The sequence below is a fragment of the Halichoerus grypus genome, chromosome 2, assembly GCF_964656455.1.
Source record: "Halichoerus grypus chromosome 2, mHalGry1.hap1.1, whole genome shotgun sequence".
Taxonomy (NCBI): domain Eukaryota; kingdom Metazoa; phylum Chordata; class Mammalia; order Carnivora; family Phocidae; genus Halichoerus; species Halichoerus grypus.
In genome coordinates, this window is record NC_135713.1 from 41,016,657 (window position 1) to 41,030,058 (window position 13,402).

Consider the following 13,402-nt stretch of genomic DNA (forward strand, 5'->3'; position numbering starts at 1 on the left):
TGAAGTCTGTTCCATGGATCAGAATGCTCTCAACTTCCTTTGCTTTTCTTGTCTACAGACTAAACCACCCCTCTCCCCTTCTATTGTTTTCATCCATCACATTCAAGACACAGCCCCATTTTGGTTTTCATGTTTTTTGGTTTTGGGGGGTTTTTTAAAAAGATTTTTTTTTTATTTATGAGAGAGAGAGCACACACATGAGAGATCACAAGCGGTAGGGAGGGGCAGAGGGAGAAGCAGACTCCCCATTCTGAGCAGGGAGCTGGAGGGGGGGGCTTGATCCCAGGACCCTGAGATCATGACTTGACCCAAAGGCAGAGGCTTAACAGACTGAGCCACCCAGGTGCCCCTGGTCTTCATGTTTTTATGGGTGTAGACTAGTGGTTAAGCAACGGAGGAGACGGAGGCCTCCAACCATCTGAATTCGAATACTGGTCCTGTCGCTGAGTAGCTACTTAACAGTGGGCAAGTACTTTCATTTTTCTGGCCTCAGTTTTTCTAAAATGAGGATAATAGTAACAGTAATGTTAAGAAGCATGCCTATTTTATAGAGAAGTTGTGAATGAGATAAATGAGAAAACACAAGTAAAATGTTTAGTATAGCGCCTGGCACTTAGGAAGCAATATTACTATTGCTATCACTAATAATAATAAATATTAAGCCCTAATAACGAGAATAAGAATTAGAACCGAGAAGATTTAGGAAAGTTAATCTAGTCGATTCCTGACCCCACAAACAAGGTTTGCCTTCCCTGATACGAAACTTTTTCATAGCAATTTTCACTTTTCTATGTCAATGTTCAATGTCTGACCACCCTCACCCCCCCCCAAGAGGGCGGGGACCTTGTCTGCCGTGGTACTTAGGGCCTAGAACATTGTCCCATTTCACAGCAGGGAGAGAGTGGACGAATACTTTATATCACAGGAAAGGAGACTGGGGTGCAGGGAGACTGGCGGATTTGTCTAAGACTGCGCTCATGGGAGAGCTGGGTAAGAACCCAGAAGTCCTAGGCAGCGGACCCTGGGAATGAAATCGAGGTCCCGCCCTAAAATCTGGTGCTTCGAGCAGGGTCACGGATATACAGATTTTCAGTGACCCAGAGGTCAACATTCCCACCGGGTGGCCTAAGCGCTGGCCGGTGTTTTGGGGGTGCCGAGCCCGGGCGAGAAGGCGGCTGAACGAGAAGGCACGGGTGGGTGCCCCCCGCCCTCCCCGGCGGCGCGGCGCTCAGAGCCGCCGCCGCTCTCGGCGCTGGCGGCGGGCCAGGGCCACCGCGGGCCGGGCCGGTCCCGGGAGCAGCGAGTGGAAAACAACCTGGCCGCAGACAATCGACAAAGGCGCGCGAGCGGGCCGCCCCTTCGCGGCACACGCACGCACGCACGCAGCGTGGGCAGAGCCGCGCCCGCCCGCGCCCTCCGTGGGACCCGCGGCGCCGAGGCCCAGGTGCGGCGCGTGTCGGGGAGCGGGGCGCCCCTCCCGCCCCGGCGGCGGGTCCCCGGCGCCCGGGCTCCGCGCGGGGAGGGTGCCCGGCGATAGGGGCGGGGTGGACGGGCAGGGCGCCGAGGGGCGCGGGGAAGCCGCCGCCGCTCCCGGGCCGAGCGGGGAGGTGGGGGGGGCGCGGGGGCCGCGACGCCCCGGTCCCAGGTGGCGCGGTCGAGCTTTGTGTCCTGGGCCTGACGGAAATGCGAGCAACCTGATCCACGTGACCTTTTACAGGTGGGGAGCTAAGGCCCAGAGAGGTAAGGTGGTCTAGAAAAAACTTACTTCTTGCGTCGGTTTGTTTATCCCTGCCCGCTTCGGTGTAGGATTTGGGGTGACTTTTAATAAGAACCCATAGGTTAAAACAATGGGAAAATAAATACAAACAATATTAAAGAATCCTTGCCAAGGAAAATATAATTATGACTACAGGCCAGAGGAAAAGAGAAAGGAAATTTGCAGTCCCTATGTTGAGCCGCCTTGGCCAAGGACCCCGGGCAAAGTAGTGTCAAAGCTGGGACCAGAAGCCTGACTGTCGGGCTCCCCCGGGGCTACAATGCTCGCCGCACAGTGAGCGCCCAGAACTTGGAGGGGAATAGAGAAACAGCATCCTGCCCACGGGCTTCACCTTCTTGGGAGCCTGGACCCCTTAGAAATCTGGGACCCTCCCCACAGAGGGGTTCACACATAGCCTTGCACAGTTTCAGATTTGCCATGAAGCATTCTGCTGTAAGAAATGACGGAAGGCTGGCCCTCGGGCTCTTTTAAAGGGAGGCAGGCGGGAAAGAAGCAAGTACCGGCTGTCAGTCCAGACAGTGTCCTGACCCCTCTAGCTGTGTGATCTTGGACACATCGTTTAACCTCTCCAAGGCCCAGTTTTTTGGGTTTTTTTGTTTTTTTTTCTTTCAAGATTTTATTTAAATTCAAGTTAGTTCATTTATATAGTGTAGTATTCATTTCAGTCCAAGGCCCGGTTTTATCTGTAAAATAGAAATAAGATTATCTGCTTCATCCTTCAGGTTATTTTTTTTTTTTTTTAAAGATCTTATTTATTTGACAGAGAGAGGCACAGCGAGAGAGGGAACATAAGCAGGGGGAGCGGGAGAGGGAGAAGCAGGCTTCCCGCGGAGCAGAGAGCCGGATCCCAGGACCTGAGCCGAAGGCAGACGCTTAACGACTGAGCCACCCAGGCGCTCCCATCCTTCAGGTTATTGTCAGACTTGGGAATGAATGCCGAGCCCAGTGTCGCACGTAGGGAGTGCTCAGTGAACGTGCTGGCGCTCAGAACCCAGTGGCTCATAGCTGTGCCAGTTAGGAAGGATGATGACCTGGAAAAAATTGGTCTGTCTCTGAAATAAAACACAAAATTTAAAAAATTACAAACATGAAACTATAAAGTGAGCCCTATAATGACTTACAAACGACAGCACAGATGTTGGTGATGATCATCTAAATAAAAGTGCAACAGCGCACCACATCAGTATTTGGCCTAAGGTGAAATGCTGACAGTAGAAGCGACCAGACATTCTAACAAGGACTGTTTATTGGGCCTTGCTTGCCTCTTTTAAACAGAACCAGCACCTATATAGCTTGTTTTTAAATGAGGGGAAAGAGGAGGGCGTATGTGGGGACCTGGGCAACACCCAGTCTTGCCAGGTGATGGGGGCTCAGCTGACTTTCTGCCAGGGCACAGGAGTTGCTAGCAGTTGGCTCTCATCCCTCTTGGATCAGCAGCTTGTCGTGGTAAACAGAGCCTTGGTTGATTGTGTTCTAGGTCAAATAAATGGCTTTTTATTTAACCAATGGGGGTGTGTGTGTGTGAGTGCTATAACTGAAGCAAAATGGCATTTGTTGAGCTTGATTGTCCAAAGCCTATTGCTTGTTTATTGACAAGCTTAGGAGGTTTTTTTTTTTTAAGATTTTATTTATTTATTTGATTTATGTAGAGAGAGAGAGAGAGAGAGAGCGCGCGAGCGAGCGCACAAGGGGGGGAGGGGCAGAGGGAGAGGGAGAAGCAGACTTCCCACTGAGCGTGGAGCCCTCACTGGATCCCAGGACCCCGGGACCACAACCCGAGCCCAAGGCAGACGCTTAACTGACTGAGCCACCCAGGCGCCCCAGGCTTAAGAGTTTTAAAATCTGCTGATCCAAAATTATGAGGACAGGGCCTGGGCAGGTCTACTTGCCTATAAAAAGAACTGCTCTTACAAAATACTGTGTTGTCAGGGCGCCTGCGTGGCTCAGTCGGTTAAGCGGTTGCCTTCGGCTCAGGTCATGATCCTGGGGTCTTGGGATCGAGCCCCACGTCCGGCTCCCTGCTCAGCGGAGAGCCTGCTTCTCCCTCTCCCTCTGTCTGCCACTCTGCCTACTTGTGTTCTCTCTCTCTGTCAAATAAATAAATAAAATCTTTTAAAAAAACCAAAAAACAAAATACTGTGTTGTCTCCTTTCTCTGCCATTTTAGGCCTTGCAAATAGAGTCAGGGAAATATGGCTTAGGGCAAATAGCTGCTATTTAATTTGGGTTAAGACACACATTACCTGTCTGGTGGGTTACATTCCTCTCCAGGTGTTTATAAAGGAGTTTTTCCTCAGAAACAGAGAATGTGTATGTGTGTGATGTCTCTTGCCCCCTCTTTGCCTCCCCTTGACCCAGTCATTTCTCAACCCAGAGAAGTCCTCTTTCTGCAAGCTCAGTGACTTTGGCAAGTTCCTTCCCTTTCCTGGCTCTGTGGCCTGATTTTGTTTCACATTAACTCTGTTAGAAAGTTGTGTTTTTTTTGTTGGTTTTTTTGTTTGTTTGTTTTTTTAAGTAGGCCCCACGCCCAATGGGGAGCCCAACATGGGCTTGAACTCACGATCCTGAGATCAGACCTGAGCTAAGATCAAGAGTCGGTCACTTAACTGACTGAGCCACCCAGGCATCCCTGTTTTGTTTTTTATTTATTTATTTTTAAATTTTTTTTTAAGATTTTATTTATTTGAGAAAGAGAGAGCACAGAGGGAGAGTGTGAGGGAGAAGCAGACTCCGCTGAGCAGAGCACCCAATATGGGGCTTGATCCCAGGACCCTGAGATCATGACCTGAGCCGAAGGCAGACGCCCAACCAACTGAGCCACACAGGTGCCCCTGTTTTGTTTTTTTAAAGTAAGCTCTATACCCATCATGGGGCTTGAACTCAGGACCCCAAGATTAAGTGTCGCATGCTCTACCAACTGAGCCAGCCAGGTACTCCTAAAAAGTTTTCTCTAATTTGACCTTTAGATTCTAAACATTTGTTGCTCCATAGGATGACATAGAGCAAACATACTCTCTTAGGCCAACGCTCTTCCTTATTTGAATGCAGCCCATGGACCCCTTTCATGTTTCTCCCTCCAGACTCGCTGCCTTCATTCCTTCAACATTTCTTAGTAGGATGAGATTAAAAGCAGAATTTCCCAAGAAATTATCTGCAGACTACTTGCATCAGAATCACCTAGTAACAGGGATGCCTGGGTGGCTTGGTCGGTTAAGCGTCTGCCTTCGGCTCAGGTCCTGATCCCAGCATCCTGGGATCGAGTCCCATATGGGGCTCCCTGCTCAGTGGGGAGTCTGCTTCTCCCTTCCCTCTGCTGCTCCCCCCTGCTTATGCTCGCTTTCTTTCTCTCTCTCTCTGTCAAATAAATAAATAAATAAATAAATAAATAAATAAATAAATAAAATCTTAAAAAAAGAATCACCTTGGGGCTTGTGGAAATATGCTCCATCCCTGACCACCTGAATCAGAATCTTCAAGTGTGGAGGCAAGAATTTGCATGCCTGACAAGTGCTCCCAGTGATTCTTATGCACCTTTGGTTACCTGTGTGGGTGTTGGGGGTGGGGATTGGTAGTGGGGGACTATATACTTCTTATAAATTCCTTATTGTTTGTCTAAATTATGTAATGAGTAAGAGCCTCTTTTGTAATTTGAACAAACCATGATGTCCAGGGAAAACATATGGGTGCAAGTAAGCACTTGAAAAGATGCTCAAGATAATTGGGAAATGCACATCAAAACCACATTGAGATGTCACTTCCTACCTATGAGGACGGCTAAAATTAAAAAGACTGACTATAGCAAACGTTGATAAGGATGTGGAAGAACTAGAACTTGTATGCACTATTGGTAGAAATGTAAAATGGTACAACCACTTTTTAAAAGTTTGACATCTTCTTAAAAAGTTGAGTATACACCTGTCATGTGATCCAGACATTTCATCCCTACGTCTGGCTTTATTGAATTAGAGAAGTAGAAAACAACCAATTGTTTATCCAGTGCATAGGTAAACAAACTGTGCTATGTCCCTGCAATTGAATACTGCTCAGCATTAAAAAGTAATGAACTGCTACAACATTGATAGATCTCAAAATAATTTTGCTGAAAAGAAAGAGGAGAAGAAGCCAGACCAAAAAGAGTACATACTCTATAATTCCACTTATATAAAATTCAAGGGGAGTTGCTGTCACTCCCCTGATCTTAAACTTTCTGGTGGCTCTTAAGAGTTGTGTATGATTATATTAGTCTACCTCCACTTGTTACAGTGTCATTGGCAATTTGATCTGCCAGTGTTTATCCATGCCATTCATTCAATTAATTGAGCACCTACCATGTGCTTGATCTAAATAGACACTAGGTAATGTGTTGGTGAATAAAGTAGACATGATCCATAGGGACACCTGGGTGGCTCAGTCGGTTAAGCGTCTGGCTTCGGCTCAGGTCATGATCCCAGGGTCCTGGGATTGAGTCCCGCATCGGGCTCCTTGCTCAGCAGGGAGTCAGTCTGCTTCTCCCTCTGCCTGCAGCTCCCCCTGCTTGTGCGAGCTCTCTCTCTCTAACAAATAGATAAAATCTTTAAAAAAATATAGACATGATCCCTTCCCTTGTGGAGCTTACCCTTTATTGAATAAACCAGTAAAACAAATAGGATAAGAAAAATAATTACTGGGGGAAAGGAGTGCTTATTTGGAAGGGGAATGGGAATCAGAGAAAACTTGTCTGGGTTTCAAGCAGAGAAGTAAAGCAGTCAGTTTCATGTTTTTGAAACACCATTCCATTCTGTTGTTCCGTTCTGTTGCTGTGCATCCAATCAGGACTCTGTTACACTAGTCTAGGAGACAGGTGGTAGAGGTTTAGACTCATGTGGTCTTGGAGATGGAAAGCACTGAAAGAACTGATGGATATCCTTAATCAAACTGGGCAGATCCCAGAGGTTGACCCTGATCAACATTCTTTGAATAGTATAGTTTTATCAGTTTTTTTAAAAGATTTTATTTACTTATTTGAGAGGGAGAGAGAGGGCTCAAGAGCAGGGGAAAGGAGAAGCAGACTCCCTGCTGAGCAGAGAGCCCAATGCAGGGCTCAATCCCAAGACACTGGGATCATGACCTGAGCCAAAGGCAGACTGAGCCACCCAGGCGTCCCTAGTTTTATCAGTTTTTAGTTCATATTACTGTCCTATGGTCCCCTCCACCCCCACCCCTAGCTCTCGGCCTCCATCACCCAAGTCTTGCTCCTTAGAGAGACTCCTTAGAAAGACATCAGCACCTTGCTGAGCCAGTTACACTAGCATACAGCATTCTTTTGATCTACTGGCCTAGTTGCCTTTCAGTAAGGGAATGAGGATAGTCTGGTACGACCTGTTATTCTGTTTTTGTTTTTTGCTAACCTATGCTGACTCCCAATGATGTCTCTTTCCCTTTCTAAAGGCTGAGGGCCCATCTGTTTTACTCAAATGGCAGTAACCCAGCTCAGAATGGCTAAGGCCAAAGAGGAGTGGGGAAAGAAAATGTATTGGCTCCTAAAAAAATCCAAAGGCAGGGACGCCTGGGTGGCTCAGTCGGTTAAGTGTCTGACTCTTGATTTTGGCTCAGGTCATGATCACAGGGTTGTGAGATTGAGCCCTGTGTCAGAGTCAGCTTAAGAGTCTCTCTCTCCAGGGCGCCTGGGTGACCAAGTCGGCTCAGGTCATGATCCCAGGGTCCTGGGATCGAGCCCCGTGTCGGGCTCCCTGCTCAGCGGAAAGCCTGCTTCTCCATCTCCCACTCCCCTTGCTTGTGTTCCCTTTCTCGCTGTCTCTCTCTCTCTGTCAAAATAAATAAAATCTTTAAAAAAAAAAAAAAGAGTCTCTCTCTCTCCCTCTCCCCCCACTCTAAAAAATCCAAAGACAGTCAGTCTCCATCATGGCTGGACTGAGTAATGTCATCAGGGCTCAATCCTTAGCTCCATTTCTTTGGTGTTAGCTGCATTCTGAGTCAGGCTCTGGTGTGTCATTCCTATTACTTATTATTATCATCATGATCACCTGTTTTCACCATCTGCTTGAATATGATTAGCCAAGTGTCATTAGACAATTTCTTGATCCATTGGATCCATGGTAATGCTATCCTTTACAGTTTAATAGTAGTAGTAACAAAAGCAACTGCTACAATTACTGAGAACTTATCTTGTACCAAGTACTCTGTTAGATATTTTACATGGATTATCTTGTAAAATTTTATAACCACCCTGTAAAGAAGGTTAATAATTATCCCAGGAAAGCCAGCCAATTGATTGCAGAATGAGAATTTGAAATCAGGTTTTCTGGCTCTGGGGTGTGGGCTCCAAGACTTCACAATGCCTCTTGAAGTCCCTGTGTAGGGCTAAGAAGAGGAAAGCAAAGCCATCAAAGAGTGTGCCTATTTCTTACTTTTTCTGAACATCAATCTTAAAATATACATGGCAATCATAGTCGGGGCAGAGCTTTGGAAGTTATTCTTATAATTTTGTCAATCTCAGATCCTTCTGGGTTTTTAGAGTTTTGGAAGCTCTTTGTACAGGACCCTTCTCCTTGACTATTGTATATGTCTTTATAAACCAGGCACATCAGGCAGGACCCCAGTGTGGCCACTCTTCTTTCTATAGGCGTTTCCTCCCTTTGATTTTCTTTTCTTCTTCTTCTTCTTCTTTTTTTTTTTCTTTTTAAGATTCCTTTGTTTTTATTTGAGAGGGGGGCAGAGAGAGAGGGAAGGAAGAGAATCCCAAGCAGACTCCCTACCGCACGGCTTGATTCCACTACCCTGAGATCATGACCTGAGCCAAAATCAAGAGCTGGACGCTTAACCAGCTGAGCCACCCAGGTGCCCCTAGTTTTGTGTCTTAATTGAGGTGGTGATTACACAAATCTAACATGTGATAAAATGGCATAAAACAATCATTCACGAAACATATACCGATGCCAATTTCCTGGTTTTGTTATTGTGCTATATTTAAATAATAGGTAACCATCGGAGGACCCTGGTAAAGGGTGCACAGAAATTCTGGTACTGTCCTTGATACTTCCTGTTGAATAAGTCTATAAGTCTTATACCTGTCTGTAAGTATTTCAGAATAAAAAGTTAAACAAAATATTACATAGCTTAACTTATCCACTATCTTTGCAGCTCTCTCTGGACAAGTACGGCTCAAAAGCCTGGGAGAGCAGGCTGGGTGTCCCTGTTCCATTTCCTGGTCTGGCCTGATAAGGAGGCTTGTCTCAGAGGACAAGCTTAGGAAACGTGGCTTTCCTTGTAGTCCAGTCATGTGCAGTCCTGGGATCTCTTTCATGTCCCATGATGGGCAATTTATTTATTTATTTTAAAATTTTTATTTATTTGTCAGAAAGAGCACAGGCAGGGGGAGTGGCAAGCAGAGGAAGAAGCAGGCTCCCCGCTGAGCAGGGAGCCCGATGCAGGACTCGATCCCAGGACTCTGGGATCATGACCTAAGCTGAAGGCAGACACTTAACTGACTGAGGCACCCAGGCGTCCCCATGATAGGAAATTTAGAACTAAAATCAGTTTAGCTCTCCACTCTCTCTTGCTCTCTCTCAAATAAATAAAATCTTAAAAAAAAAAAAAAAAAGACACAGGACTATTTCATGACCACAAAGTTCTCCCTGGTGTTCTTTCTTTCTTTCTTTCTTTTTTTTAAGATTTTATTTATTTATTTGACAGAGAGAGAGACAGCAAGAGAGGGAACACAAGCAGGGGGTGTGGGAGAGGGAGAAGCATGCTTCTCACGGAGCAGAGAGCTTGATGCAGGGCTCGATCCCAGGACCCCGAGATCACAACCTGAGCTGAAGGCAGATGCTTAACGACTGAGCCACCCAGGCGTCCCTCCCTGGTGTTCTTTCTTTATAGTCCCACCGACCTGCCCTTCACCCTCACCCCTAACCAGGTGACCACTAATCTGTTCCCTGTCTCTGTAATTTTGTACATGACATAAATGGAATCACAGTGTGTGACCTTTTGAGATTAGTTTTTTTTCAGGGAGTATAATACCCTCAAGAGCCATCCAGGTTATTGCAGTTTATCAATAGTTCATTCCCTGTTCTTTCTGGGTATTCAGTTGTATTGGATCTACCAGTTGTTTTGTTTTTTTTTAACATTCGCCTGTTTTTAATTTTTTTTTTTTAAGTAGGCTCCACACCTAACATGGGGCTTGAACTCATGACCCTGAGGTTAAGAGTCATATGCTCTACTGACTAAGCCAGTCAGTGCCCCTAAAACATTCAACGGTTAAACTCACCTATTAAAACAACATTTGCTTGTTTCCAGTTTGGCTATTACAAATAAAGCTTCTATGAGCATTTGTGGACAGGTTTTCGTATGGACATAAGTTTTCTTTCTCTGGAATAGATGCCCTGGGGTATGATTGCTGGTAAGTGTATGTTTCTTTTTTAAAGAAACTGACAAACTGTTTTCTGGAGTGGCTGTACCACTTTGCATTCGTACCAGTAATGTATGAGCGATCTAGTTTCTCCTGCATCCTTGCCAGCAGCTAATGCTATATAATATTTTCCTGGTTAATGGCTTTATTGAGCTATAATTCATATCATATATTTCACCTGCTGAAAGTGGGCAAATCAGTGGTTTTAATATATTCACTAAGTTGTGCAAGCATCACCACAATAAATTTAGAACATTTTCATCACCCCCAAAAGAAACCCGTACCCAGTAGCCACCACACTCCATACCCTATCCCTTCAGCCTAGGATCCCAGTGATCTACTTTTCTACAGATTTGCCTGTTCTGGACATTTCATGTAAATCAAATCATAAAATATGTGGTCCTTTGTGACTGACTGCTTTGACCTAGCATAATGTTTTCAAGATTCATCCACGTTGGAGCACATATCTGTAGTACTTCAGTCCTTTTCGTTGCCAAATAATGTATAGTATTTTTAAAGAAATAAAAGTGTGTTTCTTTCCATTATACAGATTATAAGATAACAAAATGCTGTTACAGAGAGAGGTTTTGCCGGGCCTGCTTGGAGGTCTAGCTTGCAATTAACCTAAGGGCAAATTAATGCTATTTTAAATATTTAGCAGTTCTCTATAAAGTATGCTTTTTGTTTATTTAGCAACAGTTCTGAGTAGCTCTCCTGAAAGCCTATTGGGATCTTTCTAGAGAACCTATGCACAGGGTGGTGAGTGTCAGCGACTCAGGCCAGGGACAGGTCAGCAGGCCACAGTGTTCGAGAGCTGGAATAGAGCGGTGCAGTAGACAGATGCATTCCGGGATCTTTCTAGGCCCTTTGCTCTCCCCGCTCAGTTTACAGATCATCTGATCCACAGTGCTTATGGCCCAGGACAGAAACTTCTGCTGCTACTAGTCCCTCCCAAAGGACCATTTATATATGCAAGTATCATCAGTATTGTGAGGAATAGTGAAGGAACCAGGTGAATGGGTGCCCATCTTATCTCTAAACGCTTAGTGTCTGGCCAGGAATCTGAGGCCTGGTCCTAAATTACCCTAAATAACCAAGTCCATGTTTGAATGGGACGTGTGCCGCTTTAAATATTAGGAAATATTTTACCCATCCAGAAAAGAACAAAGAACAGTGAAACAAATACCACGTTCTTACCGCCTATCTTTGTTTAATTTTAACATTTTTGCCCGATGTGCTTCATTATTTTTAAGCAAATAAAACTTCTCCTATATTCAGCAATAAAAAGGAAGGAACTATTGATACATGCAACAATTTACAGGAATCTCCAGGGCATTATGCTGATTGAATAAAGTCAGTCCTCAAAAGGTTACACACTGTAATGATTCCGTTCACATACGTTCTTAAAATGACCAGATTATAGAAATGGAGAACAGATTCCTGGCGGCCAGGGGTTAAGGATGGGGTGGGGATGGAGGGAAGTGGGTGAAAAGGCAACATGAGGGATCCTTGTGATGGAAATGATCCCTATCTTGCTTGTATCAGTGCCAGTATCCTGGCTTGTGAGATTGTGTTAGAGTTTTGCAAGATGTTACCATTGAGGAAATTGGGTAAAGGGTACATGGAACCAGTGTATTAATTTATTATAACTGCATGTGAATCTCTATCTCAAAATTAAAAATGTAACTCAAAACAAAACACCTTCAGATGCCATTAAATCCCTTTTGATATGTCCTCAATTCCATTTCTCTGCTTCCCTTTCCAGAGGGTGCTACCATCCTGAATTTATTGTTAATCATGTCCACAAAATTTTTAATACCGGTGCTCCATATGTATATATCTCTAAACACTATCTAGCATTGTTTTACATATTTTATTTTATTTTTTTTAAAGATTTTATTTATTCATTTGAGACACAGAGATACAGAGAGAGAGAGAGCATGAGCAGGGAGCGAGGCAGAGGGAGAGGGAGAAGCAGGCTCCCCACTGAGCAGGGAGCCTGATGTGGGGCTCGATCCCAGGACCCTGGGATCATGACCTGAGCCGAAGGCAGACGCTTAACCATCTGAGCCACCCAGGCGCCCCTGTTTTACATACTTTGAATTTAAAAAAATAGTATTCTACTCTATCTACCTTTCTGGAACTTCCCTTTTTTTTCTTTACAGTGTTTGTCAGGCTACCCATGTTGATACATGATTTTGTAGTTTGTTCATTTTCACTGTTGCTGAGAATTCCATGGTATGGATATATTACAAGTTAATAACCCACTCTCCTGTTATGGACATCTAACTTGTTTCTAATTTCCTGTCATTATCAGCAGTGCTGCAGTGAACATTCTTGTCTCCATTCCTCATGTATCGGTGAAGTTTCTTAAAGGTAGGATATATCTAGGAGTAGAACTGATTGGCTTGACACTGTGAGCATTTTTAACTTTTCTAGTTATTGCCAAATTGCTCTTTGGAGTGGTTGCAACAAGTTACATTACCATATCCGTACATGAGACTTCCCGTTCATTACAGTCTCAGCAACATTTTTATATTTTGTCAATTTGATGGGCATGAAATGGTATCTCACTGTGGTTTTTTTGTTTTTGGTTTTTTTAAAAGATTTATTTATTTGAGAGAGCACGCGCGAATGCAGGGTAGAGGGGCAGAGAGAGGAGAGAGAGTCCCGAGTGGACTCCATGCTGAGCGTGGAGCCCAATGCTGGGCTTGATCCCATGATCCTGAGATCACAACTTGAGCCGAAACCAAGAGTCTGACTCTTAACCAAGTGAGCCACCCAGGTGCCCCCATTGTGGTTTTACTTATTCACATTTGCCTAGTTACTAGTGAACTGAGCATCTTTTTATTTGTGTATTGGCCATTTAAATTTCTTCCTTTGTCAATTACCTGTCCATACCTGTATCAGCTGGAGTTTAGTTGGAGAGAACACAAGTCATTCTGTTTTAACCAGAGTTGGAGGCTCAGCCGACAGCACCATGCAGGCGTCCATCCATGTCTTTAAAGAGCGTGCAGGTACCATTGTTTGTTGAGCTTTTGGTTTAGGTATTGTTCTTTGACCTTCTGCTGCGGAAATGAGGATTTAGTGGGTTTTTTACTCCCCCTCTACAACACATATATGCCCCCCCATTATCCTATTCTCCCAGTATAGTTATACATAATACTGTTTAGATCACTTGCATTATAATGTATGTAAATCGTATTTATAACTGAACCA

The 13,402-nt window shown here is 44.8% G+C and overlaps 1 protein-coding gene across 8 annotated transcripts in view; it reads left to right on the forward strand.

Annotated features, from left to right (window-relative positions):
- The first annotated feature begins 1,005 nt into the window (after positions 1 to 1,005).
- Positions 1,006 to 13,402, forward strand: part of ARHGEF37 (Rho guanine nucleotide exchange factor 37) — a 49,188-nt gene continuing 36,791 nt past the window's right edge. For 2 of the 8 annotated variants that reach the window (XR_013445555.1, XM_078066728.1), the window contains exon 1: positions 13,117 to 13,200. Coding sequence is in view for 2 of the 8 variants with exons in the window: in XM_078066728.1 (XP_077922854.1) it covers positions 13,164 to 13,200 (37 nt within the window). In the remaining 6 variants the exon portion in view is untranslated. Of the gene's footprint in view, positions 1,445 to 1,512; positions 1,741 to 12,500; positions 12,560 to 13,093; positions 13,201 to 13,402 lie in introns of those variants that run through there. The other 6 variants (XM_078066729.1, XM_078066730.1, XM_036080635.2 and 3 more) reach the window with 6 other exon arrangements.